Source organism: Bufo bufo, chromosome 4 (assembly GCF_905171765.1).
Source record: "Bufo bufo chromosome 4, aBufBuf1.1, whole genome shotgun sequence".
Lineage (NCBI taxonomy): Eukaryota > Metazoa > Chordata > Amphibia > Anura > Bufonidae > Bufo > Bufo bufo.
The window spans coordinates 425,062,460-425,081,188 of record NC_053392.1 but is presented as its reverse complement, the minus strand read 5'-3'; the positions used below and the strand labels follow the sequence as shown (position 1 = coordinate 425,081,188).

Below are 18,729 nucleotides of genomic sequence, written 5' to 3'. Positions count from 1 at the left end.
TCTGTGGGTGGCGCCGTTATGGAGAGGGGGATCTGTGGGTGGCGCCGTTATGGAGAGGGGGATCTGTGGGTGGCGCCGTTATGGAGAGGGGGATCTGTGGGTGGCGCCGTTATGGAGAGGGGGATCTGTGGGTGGCGCCGTTATGGAGAGGGGGATCTGTGGGTGGCGCCGTTATGGAGAGGGGGATCTGTGGGTGGCGCCGTTATGGAGAGGGGGATCTGTGGGTGGCGCCGTTATGGAGAGGGGGATCTGTGGGTGGCGCCGTTATGGAGAGGGGGATCTGTGGGTGGCGCCGTTATGGAGAGGGGGATCTGTGGGTGGCGCCGTTATGGAGAGGGGGATCTGTGGGTGGCGCCGTTATGGAGAGGGGGATCTGTGGGTGGCGCCGTTATGGAGAGGGGGATCTGTGGGTGGCGCCGTTATGGAGAGGGGGATCTGTGGGTGGCGCCGTTATGGAGAGGGGGATCTGTGGGTGGCGCCGTTATGGAGAGGGGGATCTGTGGGTGGCGCTGTTATGGAGAGGGGGATCTGTGGGTGGCGCCGTTATGGAGAGGGGGATCTGTGGGTGGCGCTGTTATGGAGAGGGGGATCTGTGGGTGGCGCCGTTATGGAGAGGGGGATCTGTGGGTGGCGCTGTTATGGAGAGGGGGATCTGTGGGTGGCGCTGTTATGGAGAGGGGGATCTGTGGGTGGCGCTGTTATGGAGAGGGGGATCTGTGGGTGGCGCTGTTATGGAGAGGGGGATCTGTGGGTGGCGCTGTTATGGAGAGGGGGATCTGTGCACTGTTATGGGCATAACAGTGCACAGATCCCTTTCCCCATAACAGTGCACAGATCCCTTTCCCCATAACAGTGCACAGATCCCCCCTCCCCATAGCAGTGCACAGATCCCCCCTCCCCATAGCAGTGCACAGATCCCCCCTCCCCATAGCAGTGCACAGATCCCCCCTCCCCATAGCAGTTCCATAGACCGATCCCCCTACCCATAACAGCCCCGGCCCTGCTGCTCACAGCATCTTTATTTTACCTTACAATCGTGAGGCTCCAGTAACTAACAACTCTGCAGGCAGAGCGGAGGGCGGCGTAACGTCACTTACTCACGTGACGCACCTGCTCCGCCCACTTTATGAATGAAGGAGGCGGAGCAGGCGCGTCACGTGAGTAAGTGACGTTACGCCGGCCTCCGCTCTGCCTGCAGAGTTGTTAGTTACTGGAGCCTCACGATTGTAAGGTAAAATAAAGATGCAGTGACAAAGTAAACCGCCCGCCCGGCGCCCGCCCGCAGATGGTGGGTGACAAATCCCACACCCCATATTTTCGGCCGATATGTAACAATATCGGCCGAAGTGGATTAGGTGCATTTTCGGCCGATATTTTCGGCTGCCGAAATTTCGGTGCACCCCTATATGAAACCACAATGTAACACATTATTAGTACCTTGTATGCTGTTCCTGGTGAATAAAACCCCTAGATCAGCAGGAATCGAGTCAAATCCACTGCTTCCAACAACATACACCCCATTGTCTGCTGCCTGCCTGTCATACTTCATGTAGATTGACTCAAGAAACTGTGGAGAAGAGAGGACAGGATTATTATACAGGAAAATCACACTACAATACAATACTTCTACAAGCAGAATAATGCTGTGTTGATACTGCACTTGCCATGTACATCGCACATATAGGTTGAGAAATACACCTTACGTATGCTTCCGAAATAGACTACTGTCAGAGGTGCATCGCCCATAGGTTTGTTTCAGGATGCCTCTGTATTAAATATACTAATAGACCTCCCCCTGTTGTACAGTGGCGTACAGTCTATGGAGGCAGACCATGGGACTTAGGGTCCATTCATACGTCTGAATGGGTCCGCACCCGTTCCGCAATTTGCGGAACGGGTGCGGACCCATTCATTCTCTATGGGGCAGGAATGGATGCGGACAGCACACAGTGTGCAGTCCGCATCCGCATTGCCAGAGCGCGCCCTCGATCTTCCGGTCTGCGGCTCAGGAAAAAAAATAGAACATGTCCTATTCTTGTCCACAATTGCGGTTCTATGGGGGTGTCGGCCGGGTGTATTGCGGATCCGCAACACACTACGGACGTGTGAATGGACCCTTAAAGGCTATGTACATCTTCGGAGGCAATTTTTTTTATGATTGCATGTTACTCATTTTCGGCTAAAAATCATCAAAGGTGTACATAGCCTTTAAGGTTGATTTAGACGCCCAGATAATCGGGAAGATTATTGGGAAAGAAATGTTCCCGCGAGCACTCGCACTTGTTCATCTTGTTAAACTGTCATTAGTACAGGCGCCTAAATTATCATTTCTGGGCTGCAGATCGTGCTCGTAATAGCAATCCCTCTTCCTCATACTGCAGAGGTGATCACTGCATGGACTTCACCTCCACTTAATGAGCAGCGGACTGTTGGGAAGGATCGCTTCCTTCTCGACAATCTGCTGCTCATTGGCATGTCTAAATCCACCTCTACTATGGGATCTGTGGGGAAAATGAGACGACACTGAGCAGCTTTCACTGCTTTCCAACATAGTCAAACAATTTTCCTACAGCCGCCAATAGAGGGAGCTCACGGCTCTTATTAGATTCTCCACTAACTGCATAAACTCATATGTGCAGAGCTCCCCCTAGTGGTGCAGGCATCCATAATATAATAGGACACAGGCCTCACTGGAGGAGATCAGTGCAGTTATGACAGTTTTATAGCATAAATATACTAAAAATGTAATGTCTTGGATGAACGCCATACCGTACGTAGTATTAACGACATCTGTCTGGATAATGGAGTCTTAACACAACAGTTTTTTGAATGAAAGTTTCTTTTCAGTAATTGTGGTCCTGCCATTTCCATTTCTGGACACTTTCAGTCCCCGCTGGATTGGAATTGACTTAGTCCCATGACTGCTACAGTAAGTCACTGGCCTCAACAGTCACATCTGAGGTAATTTTGGGTCAGCAGTGTTTTTTTTAATGCTACATGCTCTGAGTGGGCCAAAAAACACCACAAAAGCTGTGTGTGAATGAAGCCTTAAAAAAAGTGATGAAACTCAATGCCAGGTCCAAGTATACCCTATGCTATGGGGCTCTATTATTTCTGTGTATATATTATAACTTTGTATATACCATATTTTTCACCTTATAAGATGCACTGTTTTTCAACCAAAGGCAGGGGAAAATGGCAGTGCATCTTATACAGAATACTAATGAGCACATTACTCAGCTGTCTCTAGAAGGTCCATAGAAATGAATGGAGAGGCCACGCCCGTGCCTGACCGGCCACTCCATTCATTTCAAGGGGTTGCAGTGGGTACAGGGCCCCCATTTTTGTGATCAGAGGGGATCCCTGTGGTAGGACCCTCACCGATCTAATAGTTGTCCCCTATCATGTGGATAGGGGGACAACTTAATGTAACTGGAATACCCCTTTAACCACCTAACTGTTTTGCCCGAGCTGGGGAAAAGTAGCTAACTGGAGGGGGGAGGGCTGCTTTAGATGTTGCTATATCCTGAATGGTAGCAGCTAGAAACATGCAACTGGTCTTGTTTGAAAGCTGACATTCCAGGCTTTCATACAAGACCAAAATAAGGTCCAAGCAACAGAGGAGAAATTACTGTTAGAAATCGAGTCGGGAATAATCGCGAGTAAAATCAGCTTTTACTTTCACTTTCAGCTGCATTCCCAGCATCCTGATTTCTATCAGTCATATCTTCTCCTGTACTGAACATATTGCTGTCATTCTGGTCTTGTATGAAAGCCTGGAATGTCAGCTTTCAAACAAGACCAGTATGCATGTTAGCTAGCTGCTACCAGACCAATTGCATGTTTCTATTCAGGAGATAGCAGCATCTAAAGCAGTCCTCCCCTCCAGTTAGCTACTTTTCCCACTGTCAGACCTAGACTCGGGCAAAACAGTTAGGCCCGTTTCACACAAGCGAGTTTTCCGCACGGGTGCAATGTGTGACGTGAACGCACTGCACCCGCACTGAATCCATTCATTTCAATGGGTCTGTGTACATGAGCGTTTTTTTTCACGCATCACTTGTGCTTTGCGTGAAAATCGCAGCATGTTCTATATTCTGTGTTTTTCACACAGCCCTGGCCCCATAGAAGTGAAGGGTGCTTCAGTGAAAAACGCATTGCATTTGCGTTTTTCACTGATGGTTGCTAAAAGATTTTGTTTGTAAACCTTCCGCTTTTTATCACACGGGTGAAAAATACTTCAATTACTCTTACCGGTAATATGTTTTGCATGAGCCCATGACAGCACCTGTGAGAGATCCTCCCCCTTCCGGACAGGAACTTCCCAGATCTTTAAATTGGTCCCATGCCTTCCACCGTTCAGTATTTGACAAGATTCCTGGGACCAGCAATGCACCTATATATAGTGAAAACTAAAAACATAGGCGAGAAAACATACCAGAAAAAAAAACTCTTTGGCACCATACTAAAGAATAGATTTCTCTTTTTTTAATTATATATATATATATATATATATATATATATATATATATATATATATATATATATTATATATAAAAAATGAAAAAAGATGGCAGCACCGTCACAGAAAAAAGGGAATGAGGAAGGCTCCTGTGTTAGAGCCGAAACGTCGCTACAGCCTTATGGGTAAATAAAGTTTTTTGCTATTTTATTTATTGGAGTGCTGCCCTTTTTCTACGTTATATATATATATATATATATATATATATATATAAACGTAGAAAAAGGGCAGCACTCCAATAAATAAAATAGCAAAAAACTTTATTTACCCATAAGGCTGTAGCGACGTTTCGGCTCTAACACAGGAGCCTTCCTCATTCCCTTTTTTCTGTGACGGTGCTGCCATCTTTTTTCATTTTTTATATATATAAATATATATATATATATATATATATATATATATATATATATATATATATATATATTAAAAAAAGAGAAATCTATTCTTTAGTATGGTGCCAAAGAGTTTTTTTTTCTGGTATGTTTTCTCGCCTATGTTTTTAGTTTTCACTATATATAGGTGCATTGCTGGTCCCAGGAATCTTGTCAAATACTGAACTTTCAGTTGTAAAATTTTGCAAAAAAAACGAGATCCATATATAAATTTTGCTCTAAATTTATAGTTCTACATGTCTTTGATAAAAAAAAAAAATGTTTGGGTAAAAAAAAAAATGGTTTGGGTAAAAGTTATAGCGTTTACAAACTATGGTACAAAAATGTGAATTTCCGCTTTTTGAAGCAGCTCTGACTTTCTGAGCACCTGTCATGTTTCCTGAGGTTCTACAATGGCCAGACAGTACAAACACCCCACAAATGACCCCATTTCGGAAAGTACACACCCTAAGGTATTCGCTGATGGGCATAGTGAGTTCATAGAACTTTTTATTTTTTGTCACAAGTTAGCGGAAAATGATGATTTTTTTTTTTTTTTTTCTTACAAAGTCTCATATTCCACTAACTTGTGACAAAAAATAAAAACTTCCATGAACTCACTATGCCCATCAGCGAATACCTTGGGGTCTCTTCTTTCCAAAATGGGGTCACTTGTGGGGTAGTTATACTGCCCTGGCATTCTAGGGGCCCAAATGTGTGGTAAGGAGTTTGAAATCAAATTCTGTAAAAAATGACCTGTGAAATCCGAAAGGTGCTCTTTGGAATATGGGCCCCTTTGCCCACCTAGGCTGCAAAAAAGTGTCACACATCTGGTATCTCCGTACTCAGGAGAAGGTGGGGAATGTGTTTTGGGGTGTCTTTTTACATATACCCATGCTGGGTGAGAGAAATATCTTGGTCAAATGCCAACTTTGTATAAAAAAAATGGGAAAAGTTGTCTTTTGCCAAGATATTTCTCTCACCCAGCATGGGTATATGTAAAATGACACCCCAAAACACATTCCCCACCTTCTCCTGAGTACGGAGATACCAGATGTGTGACACTTTTTTGCAGCCTAGGTGGGCAAAGGGGCCCATATTCCAAAGAGCACCTTTCGGATTTCACAGGTCATTTTTTACAGAATTTGATTTCAAACTCCTTACCACACATTTGGGCCCCTAGAATGCCAGGGCAGTATAACTACCCCACAAGTGACCCCATTTTGGAAAGAAGAGACCCCAAGGTATTCGCTGATGGGCATAGTGAGTTCATGGAAGTTTTTATTTTTTGTCACAAGTTAGTGGAATATGAGACTTTGTATGAAAAAAAAAAAAAAAAAAATCATCATTTTCCGCTAACTTGTGACAAAAAATAAAAAATTCTAGGAACTCGCCATGCCCCTCACGGAATACCTTGGGGTGTCTTCTTTCCAAAATGGGGTCACTTGTGGGGTAGTTATACTGCCCTGGCATTTTCCAGGGGCCCTAATGTGTGGTAAGTAGGTAAATGACCTGTGAAATCCGAAAGGTGCTCTTTGGAATATGGGCCCCTTTGCCCACCTAGGCTGCAAAAAAGTGTCACACATGTGGTATCGCCGTACTCGGGAGAAGTTGGGGAATGTGTTTTGGGGTGTCATTTTACATATACCCTTGCTGGGTGAGAGAAATATCTTGGCAAAAGACAACTTTTCCCATTTTTTTATACAAAGTTGGCATTTGACCAAGATATTTCTCTCACCCAGCATGGGTATATGTAAAATGACACCCCAAAACACATTCCCCAACTTCTCCTGAGTACGGCGATACCAGATGTGTGACACTTTTTTGCAGCCTAGATGCGCAAAGGTGCCCAAATTCCTTTTAGGAGGGCATTTTTAGACATTTGGATACCAGACTTCTTCTCACGCTTTGGGGCCCCTAGAATGCCAGGGCAGTATAAATACCCCACATGTGACCCCATTTTGGAAATAAGACACCCCAAGGTATTCAATGAGGGGCATGGCGAGTTCATAGAAATTTTTTTTTTTTGGCACAAGTTAGCGGAAATTGATATTTTTTTCTCACAAAGTCTCCCGTTCCGCTAACTTGGGACAAAAATTTCAATCTTTCATGGACTCAATATGCCCCTCACGGAATACCTGGGGGTGTCTTCTTTCCGAAATGGGGTCACATGTGGGGTATTTATACTGCCCTGGCATTCTAGGGGCCCTAAAGCGTGAGAAGAAGTCTGGAATATAAATGTCTAAAAAATTTTACGCATTTGGATTCCGTGAGGGGTATGGTGAGTTCATGTGAGATTTTATTTTTTGACACAAGTTAGTGGAATATGAGACTTTGTAAGAAAAAAAAAAAAAAAATTCTGCTAACTTGGGCCAAAAAAATGTCTGAATGGAGCCTTACAGAGGGTGATCAATGACAGGGGGGGGTGATCAATGACAGGGGGGGGTGATCAATGACAGGGGGGGGTGATCAAGGAGTCTATATGGGGTGATCACCACAGTCATTGATCATGCCCCTGTAAGGCTTCATTCAGACGTCCGGATGCGTTTTGCGGATCGGATCCATCTATCAGTGCATCCGTAAAAATCATGCGGACATCTGAATGGAGCTTTACAGGGGGGTGATCAGGGAGTCTATATGGGGTGATCACCACAGTCATTGATCATGCCCCTGTAAGGCTTCATTCAGACGTCCGGATGCGTTTTGCGGATCGGATCCATCTATCAGTGCATCCGTAAAAATCATGCGGACATCTTAATTGAGCTTTACAGGGGGGTGATCAGGGAGTCTATATGGGGTGATCACCACAGTCATTGATCATGCCCCTGTAAGGCTTCATTCAGACGTCCGGATGCGTTTTGCGGATCCGATCCATCTATCAGTGCATCCGTAAAAATCATGCGGACATCTGAATGGAGCTTTACACGGGGGTAATCAATGACAGGGGGGTGATCACCAGTCATTGATCATGCCCCTGTAAGGCTTCATTCAGACGTCCGGATGCGTTTTGCGGATCCGATCCATCTATCAGTGCATCCGTAAAAATCATGCGGACATCTGAATGGAGCTTTACAGGGGGGTAATCAATGACAGGGGGGTGATCAGGGAGTCTATATGGGGTGATAACCACAGTCATTGATCACGCCCCTGTAGGGCTTCATTCAGACGTCCGTATGCGTTTTGCGGATCCGATCCATCCATCAGTGGATCCGTAAAAATCATGCGGACGTCTGAATGGAGCTTTACAGGGGGGGTGATCAATGACAGGGGGGTAATCAATGACAGGGGGGTGATCAGGGAGTCTATATGGGGTGATCAGGGGTGATCAGGGGCTAATAAGGGGTTAATAAGTGCCGGGGGGGGGGGGGGGGGGGGGGGTGTAGTGTAGTGTAGTGGTGCTTGGTGCTACTTTACTGAGCTACCTGTGTCCTCTGGTGGTCGATCCAAACAAAGGGGACCACCAGAGGACCAGGTAGCAGGTATATTAGACGCTGTTATCAAAACAGCGTCTAATATACCTGTTAGGGGTTAAAAAAAAACACATCTCCAGCCTGCCAGCGAACGATCGCCGCTGGCAGGCTGGAGATCAACTCTCTTACCTTCCGTTCCTGTGAGCGCGCGCGCGCCTGTGTGCGCGCGTTCACAGGAAATCTCGGCCATCGCGAGATGACGCATATATGCGTGACTCTGCGCAGGGCTGCCACCTCCGGAACGCGATCCTGCGTTAGGCGGTTAAAGATCTGGGAAGTTCCTGTCCGGAAGGGGGAGGATCTCTCACAGGTGCTGTCATGGGCTCATGCAAAACATATTACCGGTAAGAGTAATTGAAGTATTTCCATTACGCCCCATAACAGCACCTGTGAGATACTAGACTAGATAACTATTAGGGAGGGACTACAGCCTGCAGCACCTTTCTCCCAAAAGACATATCCTGCACAGATGAAAGGTCCAACCTGTAGTGCTTGTAAAACGTAGAGGGGGAACTCCACGTTGCAGCCCTACAGATTTGTTCAATGGTAGCGCACCCTTTTTCTGCCCAGGAAGAGGCTACTGCCCTGGTGGAATGGGCTGAAAAATCAGAAGGGACCTGACAATCTGATAGTGAATATGCCAAACCTATCGCTCTCTTGATCCATCTGGCTAAGGTACAGCTTGTAACTTTTGAGCCCCTGTTCTGACCCTGAAACTGAACAAAGAGCTGCAGGGTTTTTCTAAAGCTCTTCGTAGACTCCAAATATGCAGACACACCTTCTAACATCTAAAGTATGAAAGGATCTTTCTCCTTCATTCTTTGGGTCCTGACAAAAAGAAAGGGAGAACTATTTCCTGAGACTTATGGAATACCGACACAGGAATGCAGGATCTGGTTTGAAAACAATCCTATCCTCCAGAATCTGAGTATATAGTGGGGAAGAGGACAAAGCGGACAGCTCTCCTACTCGTCTGGCAGATGTAATGGCCACTAAAAATAGGGTCTTATAGGACAACATCTTTAAGGGGATGTCCCCCAGAGGCTCAAACGGAGCCTTGGTTAGAGCAGAAAGAACCAGGTTAAGGTCCCATGGGGCTGACTTAGATTTAACTATAGGACATAGTCTAGAGGATCCCTTAATGAACCTTTTGACCCAAGGATGAGTAGCCAATCGAAAGTCAAACAGGACACTCAGTGCTGAGACCTGTACCTTGAGAGTGCTGGGTTTAAGCTTTTTGTTAAGGCCTTCCTGTAAAAAGTTCAAAATTAACGGGATATTGGGTGAGTTCAAGTCTAAGCCTGGACCTGCAAACCGAAGGAAGGTTTTCCATACCCTCAGATAGATTTCGGAGGTGACTTTTTTCCTACTAGCTAGGAGAGTCCCGATGACTTGTTCTGATAGGCCTCTAGACCTGAAGAATGTCCTCTCAAAATCCAAGCTGTCAGGTGGAGGTTCTTGACTTCCGGATGATGTAGAGGGCCCTGATATAATAGGTCCTGTCTTTCTGGAAGCACCCAGGGATCGGCTATTGATAGTCTCCTCAACCAAGCAAACCAGACTCCTCTTGGCCAGAATGGTGCTATTAGTATCACTGTCGCCTGTTCCCCCCCTGATCCTCTGGATCACTCTGGGCAATAGGCTGATGGGAGGGAAGGCATAGACTAGGCCCTTCCCCCATGTCTGTGAGAGCGCATCTGTGCCTATCGACTGATCCTCCCTGCTGAGAGAAAAGAACTTTTCGCACTTTTTGTTTTCCACCAATGCGAATAAATCTATCGTAGGGGATCCCCATAGGGCCTGTATTTGGTGAAACACTTCCTGATTCAGACACCAATTCGCCTGACTGAATCTGTGTCTGCTGAGAAAGTCCACCTGATGATTCTCTGAGCCTTTCAAGTGAACCGCTGAGAGAGAAAGAGCTTTCCCCTGTATTAACAAGAAAATCCTGGATGCCAGCTCCATTAGTTGATAGGATCTTGTCCCCCCTTGTTTGTTTATATAAGCTACCACCGAGGCGTTGTCTGATAGGATCCTGACATGTTTTTGAGACAAAAAAAAAAAGGGAGACTTTCCTCTAGTGCGCACAGGACTGCTCTTAACTCCCTGGCATTCTGGGACTGAGCACTCTGGTCTCTTGACCAAAGACCTTGGAAAAAAGGGGTCGTGTCTCACCCACTCTACCCCCTGACCGAGGTTCGAAGCTTTTAGCCACCAAGCTAGGAACCGGGTTACTGACCCCGGGACCACAATCTTGTGATCCAGGGATAGCGACCTCCCGTCCCATTTGGCCAAAATGAGCCATTGCAGTATTCTGGACCTGAATTGGGCCCACCTCACAGCCGGAATACAAGCAGTCATCAGACCCAGAATAGACATAGCTTTCCTTAAGGAGACTTCCTTGGTTTTGCTGAAAGACCCGATCTTCTGCTGAATACCCTCCTTCTTGTCTGCCGGAAGATAAGATTTCTGAGTCTGAGAGTCTAATAGGATGCCTAGAAAAACACATTTGGATGTTGGAATCAGGGATGATTTGTCCAAATTTATTAACCAGCCCAGGCTCATCAGGATCCCCAGGACCTTCTGTATCTGAGATTTCAACTGCTCTGGGGACTGCCCTACCAAGAGAAGGTCGTCCAGGTATGAGACTATAATTATGTCCGACCTTCTTACTTCTGCCATTACCTCCGCCATCAGCTTTGTGAAGAGCCTCGGCGTCTGTGATTTCCCAAAAGGAAGTGCTCTGAACTGCAAATGGACGATTGATTCCCCCATCTTCACTGCTACCCTCAGGTATCTTTGGGACAAAGGATGAATGGGCACGTGATAGTAGGCATCTTTTATGTCTATTGAGGCCATCACGCAGTTGGGGAACAGATGGAGGACCGTGGAGGAGATGGATTCCATCATGAATTTCTGGTAGGACAGATACTGGTTGAGACCCTTCAGATTTATAATCAGCCTGAACGTACCATTGGGCTTGGGGACCAGAAATAGGGTTGAATAAAAACCCTCTCCTTGTTCGTCCTTTGGGACTGGAACAAGGACTGCCTTTTCCAGGAGGTTGTTTATTTCCTCCGAAAGTGCCACCAGTTTTGGAGAATTTTGGTTTAATGAAGTAATTTTGAATGTCCTGGGTGGTAGTCTCTTGAAGTCTAGGCGATAGCCTTCCTTTATAATATCCTTTACCCAGGCGCTTGCGGTAATATTTCGCCAGGCTGGAAAAAATAAAGAAAGACGACCGCCCACTTGGGGTCTGGCGTCATTGTTGAGTGGAACTTTATGTTTGAGGTCTGGATTTAAACAGCACACTTTTTGATTTATCAGATCTCCACTCCCTCCTTTTCTTTTGATCCCCAAAAGCTTTCCTTCTTTCATTACTCCGAAATGGCTTCCCCTGCTTAGGAAAGGACGGTGCTGGAAATCCTTTTTTCTTATCAGATGCCTTATCTAAAATATCATCTAAGGCTGATCCAAACAAAAAAAATCACCTTGGCAAGTGAGGGCACAAAGCTTAGATTTTGAAGCTACATCGCCCTTCCACCCCTTCAACCATAACGAGCTTCTGGCTGAATTGGACAGTGCAGCCGCCCTAGCGGAAAGCCTCAATGCGTCAGCGGAGGCATCAGAGATAAAGTCCACTGCACTGGACATAGTTGGTATAGCCTCCAGCAGCTGATCTCTAGGAGTCTTGTTCTCTATATAAGACTCTAATTCCTCCAACCAGAGCTTTAATGACCTTGCCACCGAGGTAGTCGCTATATTTGGTTTAAAGGCAGAAGTGGAAGCTTCCCAATTCTTCCTTAAGTATGCATCAGCCCTTTTGTCCATGGGATCTTTCAGGGACCCTAAATCCTCAAACGGGAGAGCTGACTTCTTATTTATCTTAGCTACGGGAGCGTCTACCCTCGGTACCTCCTGCCAAGCTGACACTTCTTGATCGTCAAAGGGGTACTTTCTCTTGACCGCTCTAGGGATAAATAATTTTTTATCGGGCTTCTCCCATTCACGTTTAATCAGGTCCTTGATACAGTCCTGAATGGGGAAAACCCTAGACTTTTTAGGCTTTAGGCTCTCAAACATTAGCTCTGGTCTAGACCTGGACTCCTTTTCCTCCTCAAGCTCCATCGTGGATCTAACCGCCTTCAATAATAGGTCCGTATCTTCCGCTCTAAACAACGGCTTCCCTGTCAAATCCTCAGAAGAGGAATCTGAGTCTGCAATAGCGCCCTCCTCAGACCCAGAGTCCATAGTATCCTCCACTATCGCCTGGGCCCTCTTCTGTCTGGATGAGCTAGGCAGGGATTTTTTAAGCTCCTCTACAGACGAACAGACTTCATTTTTTACTAAATCTTGGATACTCTGCAATAAAGATGGCGACTCCTCTGCCACTAACTTATCCAGACATGGTTGACAACATGTTTTGGAGTAAGACGGATCCAACTTCCGCTTGCAAATTCCACACTCCTTAGCTCTTTTGTGGGAAGCTTTTCTTGGGGCTTCTTTAACCTGCATTTAATAAAACAGCCTAATCAGTCTAACCGGACCATAATAATAACTCCCCAAAGGGAGATGGTGGGGGTTAACCCCTCTTACCCCCAGGAGTACCATGCTGGATTCCAAAAGCTGCTCCTGTCTGTCGGTGCGCTGTTGTTCTTCCCCTTCTTCTTGCATCATAATGTTGCTTAAAGGGGGGCCAATGGAGGGCTGTAGGTGTCGCTTGCGTCCGGTCAATATCTCCTGCTACTACTCCCTCCACGCTGGCTGGCCGGCGTTCCCTTTTTCAAATGGGCCGCGCAGTGCCCGCCATGTTAAGCTCCTCCCCCTTCCGGCCGGTGGAACGCACGCGTCACTTCCGGTGCGACGCGCACGTCCAGCCTCAATGAGAGGAGAAGACGCACCTCCCCCCTCATGCCGCGACTTCGCCGGCAGGCAGGGACACAAGGCAGCCTCAGGCATCCCCCCATGACTCCTGAAGAAGGGGAAAAAATTGCAGACGCCGGGCTTCTCAGCGGCTCCTAGTGGAGACTTACGCCGACAGGTACCTCCACTAGGTTTCTCTTTAACCCTAGAGGTCCTGCAGCCGAAAAATAGACCTGGAAAGAAATCCTCCTGTCCCTGGACAGGAAACAGGAAAGAACTGAACGGTGGAAGGCATGGGACCAATTTAAAGATCTGGGAAGTTCCTGTTTCCTGTCCGGAAGGGGGAGGATCTCTCACAGGTGCTGTCATGGGGCGTAATGGAAAATGCATCAAAACGCATTGCACCCACACGGAAAAAACTTAACTGAACGCAATCACAGACAAAACTGACTGAACTTGCTTGCAAAATGGTGCGAGTTTCACTGAACGCACCCTGACCTAATCCGTCACGCTCGTGTGAAAGACTCTTTAGGTGGTTAAATACCAGTTCCCATAATGCTACAAGAGGAAGGTTACAAAAATATCAACTTTTAGCTGATGTTTATCATTTCTGCAGGCTGAAGACTATGATTGTCATGTTGGAGGATAATCAGGCGTCATTACAAGTGTGCTGCACATAACTAGCAATACGGGTATGAGCTGTTAGACAGCATCATGCCGCCACCTTATAAAAGCCGGCATTCAGAATACCAAGCATCCACGCCCTTCATTCATGATAGGGGTGTGAGTAAGGCCTCTTGCACACGAACGTATTGGTTCCGTTCCATGCATTGGGGACGGCAATTTGTGCGGCGGCCGGGACGGATCCAGACCCATTCAACTTGAATGGGTCCGTTCCGCAAAAAGATAGAACAAGTTTCTTTTTTTTTTTGCGGAGCAGAAGCACGGATCGGAACACCACGGAAGCACTCTGGAGTGCTTCCGTGAGGTTCCGTTCCGCATCTCTTCAAGTGAATGGGTGCGCATCCGTGATGCGGAATGCACACGGCCGGTGCCCCGTGTAGTGCGGAACTGCCATATGAAGCCCGCAATACGGCCACGGGAGCCACTACGGCCGTGTGCAAGAGGCCTAGGAGTATGGTCACAGGTCGCTAATTATGGCGCAAACCATATTTGCGACTTTTAGAGCTTCTTACCACTTTTCTAAAATGGAGATAAAAGGGGAGGGGCTTGGCAGGAGGGCGTATCACAGCCCGTTGGATTTACTCTGGGTGAACAGGGTGCCAGAAATGCACTCAATTTATTAAGAGGCAAATGCAGAGTAAGCAGGGAGAAGGCCGCGGCACTACTGTGAATGCCGATGCCTTCTCAAACAGCTGATCGGCGAGGGTCCCGGGTGTCAGACCCCCACCAATAAGATACTGATGACCTATCATGAGGATAGACAATAGTATATGAAGACAGCACCAACGTTCCAGTTTTTAGCAAGATGCGCGGTCAGGCTGCTCTCCGCTCCAAACTGTAAAGAATAAAAGGAATCGTGACCTGCATCTTCTCTTTTCCACAAGTTTTATTCCAGTTCACATATAACACAAGGCTGGAATAAAACTTGAGGAAAAGGGAAGATGCAGGTCAGGATTCCTTTTAGTCTATCCTGAGGACCCTCATCAGAATTAACATCTTGGAAAAACCCTTTAAAGCCCAATTCAGATGGCTGAAGTGTGGGTGCATTTTAGCAGTCGAACTACAACTATGAAAAAAAAACTGCTTGCCTGTGCTAATCCAACCTAACAGCACCCCTGGATCAATGATGCTGTAAGCTTCATTCAATAGACTTGTGGTTGGCCAGGGATTTGTGGCTTCCAGCGCCAAGGTTTTCAGTGCGGTTGCAGTTTTTACATTTATTCCACATATTTCGCTGGCAAAAACTGCAACTGCATAAAGACTCCAGCAAAAACATGCATTTATTGTAAATGTGACCCTATTTTCAGTGACTTAAACTACCCAAAGTTTTTTTTATTTTTTCCGGGACGAATAGTATATTGTACATGACTATAAAGTAAACGGTGAAGCTTTGGTTAGAGACAGAAAATAACCTAAAGCACACAAGCCCATAGGAGTGTATGAAGAGACTGGTAAATCTTACCTGGGGTTCTCCACTGATATCAACAAAGTGCGCTCCATTCTCAACGCAGGCCTTTACCACAGGTTCACCGTAAAATCTGTACTAAAAGAATAGAAAACGTACATTCAGAAGCCAGATCCTTCATGTCTAAGAAATTTACAGAACATAATCCATGGATTCTGGACGGCTTCCCGGGTCTTTTTTATCAGCAATAAAGATGTAAAATGAAAGAGGAAAGTCAGTCGTCTTCACTGCGATTATTATTTTCTTCTCCATAAATAGAAATGTACATCACACTGTGAACAATACGTCCTTTATAACATAAGGGACGAGGAGCTAGAAGCAACGCAGGTCACGGCTGGGGGACCGGCTCAGGTAACTACACTCACTTCTCACCTACTTGGACGTGTCTCCTGCAGCTCACACTTACACAATATATTATGTAAGAAGGCCTTGGATGTTTCTCAAGCAAAAATCATCCTGCTATCAGAAATGACTTCATTTACTGTGGAGAACAACCTCTTGCACCCTGAGTATCTGATATGCAGAGAACTTTGCCCGGTAGAGCCGGCAATGGACGGTCAAATGATGCAAGATGTCACTTTTGTGATGGATAAGAGGTGAATTACGGCTTTACACATCTCATACAATACTGCCACACCACGCTACCCATATATCCACTACACAGTACTATCACAATAGACTTTAGTCGTCAGACTGACTTGTTTAGTGGCATTATTATCGGCCATATTACTGAACAGGAACAGAAAAACTAAAATAACAGTCGTGACGAATACATCACATGGAGGACCATCAATGCCACCCGATGGACCCCACTGACTATATAATGAGGTCCCTCAGATTTCAGTCATTTAACAGTAAAAATTCTGCCGCAGCACGGCATTTTTGATGGACTCTCTGCCCTCTGTGCTGTTGGTGATGCCCCTGGGATGAGAGAGTATGTCTCCTGGCCAGTAACATGGCTCAAATGGTACAACCCACCTGAGCTCTAAATGGGGGGCGCATACGGACGCCCTGCCTGCTCACTGGCTTAACATCTGGGCATACAATAGGAGCCCTTGTTAAGGTCTCATGCACACGCCCGTATCGGTTTGCGGTCTGCAATCGCGGATCCCGGCCATGTGCATGCCAACAATTTATTTTTTTTCACTTCTGTAGAAATATCTTATCTTTGGCCACAAAATGGAGAAGAATAGGACATGTCCTATCTTTTTTTTCAGGGCCATGGACCGGACATACGGATGAGGACAAAATACACTGTATTATCCGCATCTTTTGTGGCCATGTTGAAATGAATGGGTCTGCATCCGGTCAGCAAAAATTGCAGATTGAACGCAGACCGAACATACGGTGGTGTATGGTAGCACCATGTCATCAGAGCCGAAAAGGATTTGGTATGAGAGATAGAAAACAATGGTGGCAGTGACTGGCGTTGCACAGCTGTGTGATACTTACTGGACCCACACAGTCGAGAACAACGGAGGCCTTCTTACACATGTCATCGAGGGAGGGGATGTCACTAATGTCGCAGATTATAATGTCAATGGACTTCAGCTGAGGCTTTCCTACAAATGATTAGACAGACACAGTGACTGGTACTGGAATCAAGACTTCTCACAGGGTTACAAAGACTAGACTGGCAACTAGCAAGCAATAGGTTAAAATTATCAGAGCTGAGTTTGACACTCTGTAAGCTTTTCTGTGGCATCACAATGTCTTCTACAGGACTGAGTGGAAAGCTGCCCATAACTAGGAGGCCACATGCATACCGCAATCCGCGTTTGGTCCGTGTGTCTACTTTTTGCCCTCCGCGCGTAATCCGTATTCCTCAAACACTGCTAGGCTGAAAAGTCATTTCCAGAGCATCTCCTACTGTAGCAATGGTCCATGAAACATGGAAGCCATCCATGTTGTGTCAGTGGTTCTTCATGGACTAAGACTTCAAAGGCTGTAGTGCATGTTGTTGTGGGTCAGTGGAAAACAAGAACAACCACATTAAAATCAATGGGTAGGTGCCTTGTCTGCAAGGACTGAGAAGCTGTCAGCTACTCTATCCACTCGTCTCCCCCATAAATGTTCCTATAGTCTGAGCACGATTCCTGCCGTAGGAAGGGCACAGGCTGGACGTTCCGTCTGCCAGGATGGTTGGGACACCCCCTACATACCATCCACAGGATCCACTCTGCAGTCAGGGGAATTCCTGATGAGAACTGGCTCTTCTTATCTATCCTCTCCAAGAGAAGTGATAGGAGCAGTCTGAAGAGAGGCGCCAGGCGAGGCTCACCTCATCTTATAGCGGAGATGGCCCAGCCTGACAGATAGTAGCTATGGGCAGAACAGACACCCCCACAAAACCTGGATGATCCTAGGGGCACAGGATAAAGCCTGTGTTCATACAAGTCACAACTGAGCTGGATTTTAATGCGGATTCTGCCACAAAATCCAATGAAAGTGGATGGGGTTTCAGGAACTCCGTTCACACCCATTACCAGCAGAGGAGGCTTCCTACAGGCTATGTCCCCCATGTCCCCGCTTCCTACAGCTATGTCCCCCATGTCCCCGCTTCCTACAGCTATGTCCCCCATGTCCCCGCTTCCTACAGGCTATGTCCCCCATGTCCCCGCTTCCTACAGGCTATGTCCCCCATGTCCCCGCTTCCTACAGGCTATGTCCCCCATGTCCCCGCTTCCTACAGGCTATGTCCCCGCTTCCTACAGGCTATGTCCCCCATGTCCCCGCTTCCTACAGCTATGTCCCCGCACTCACCCAGTCTCTCGGCCGCCCAGCTCAGCACCTCCTCCAGCTTCTTCTGGCTCCGGCCAGCTACAGCCCAGCGGAGCTCTTGGCCCCTGTAGTCTTCCCCGTCAGCAGCCCGGGCCACTTCCTCCACAACGAACTGCCCTGTAAAGCCAGAAGCCCCGAAGACCACTATGTGGTATGGCCGGTTTGAGGCCCGGGTCGCCATAGTGACAGCGGATGGCGCGTGAACGACTGGTGAGGGACAGCGACACTGAGACAGCAAACTGCAAAGAGCAGGAGGGCAGCAGACAGCTGGGCGGGGCTTCCGGAGAGGGGTCGGTGTTCTGCCAGATTTCTATACCTTGACGGAACTCTCTAGCGGAAGTGACGCGGCCGCACAGGAATCAGCTGGAGGAGGATGTGTGCGGCGCTGCGCAAGCGCGCATCCACTGGATTAGCAAAACATTGCAGCGCTGCGGGAAGACGGCATGCGCATGCGCGAGGACTTCATGCGCATGCGCGAGGACTTCATGCGCATGCGCGAAACCGTACACCGCGCGTGCGCACTTAGGGGTAGGTAGATTTTCCAGCGCAAAATGTTCCATCAGATCTCCTCCA

The 18,729-nt window shown here is 47.1% G+C and overlaps 1 protein-coding gene across 1 annotated transcript in view; it reads right to left on the bottom strand.

Moving 5' to 3' along the window:
• Window positions 1-18,438, bottom strand: part of LOC120998606 (saccharopine dehydrogenase-like oxidoreductase) — a 166,650-nt gene extending 148,212 nt beyond the window's left edge. Inside the window, exons 1-4 of the mRNA XM_040429322.1 lie at window positions 18,139-18,438; window positions 16,828-16,937; window positions 15,373-15,453; window positions 1,438-1,567 (exon numbers count right to left, since the gene is read on the bottom strand). Of these exons, the coding sequence (XP_040285256.1) occupies window positions 1,438-1,567; window positions 15,373-15,453; window positions 16,828-16,937; window positions 18,139-18,337 (520 nt within the window). The 5' untranslated portion in view covers window positions 18,338-18,438. The remainder of the gene's footprint in view (window positions 1-1,437; window positions 1,568-15,372; window positions 15,454-16,827; window positions 16,938-18,138) is intronic.
• Window positions 18,439-18,729: the final 291 nt, after the last annotated feature.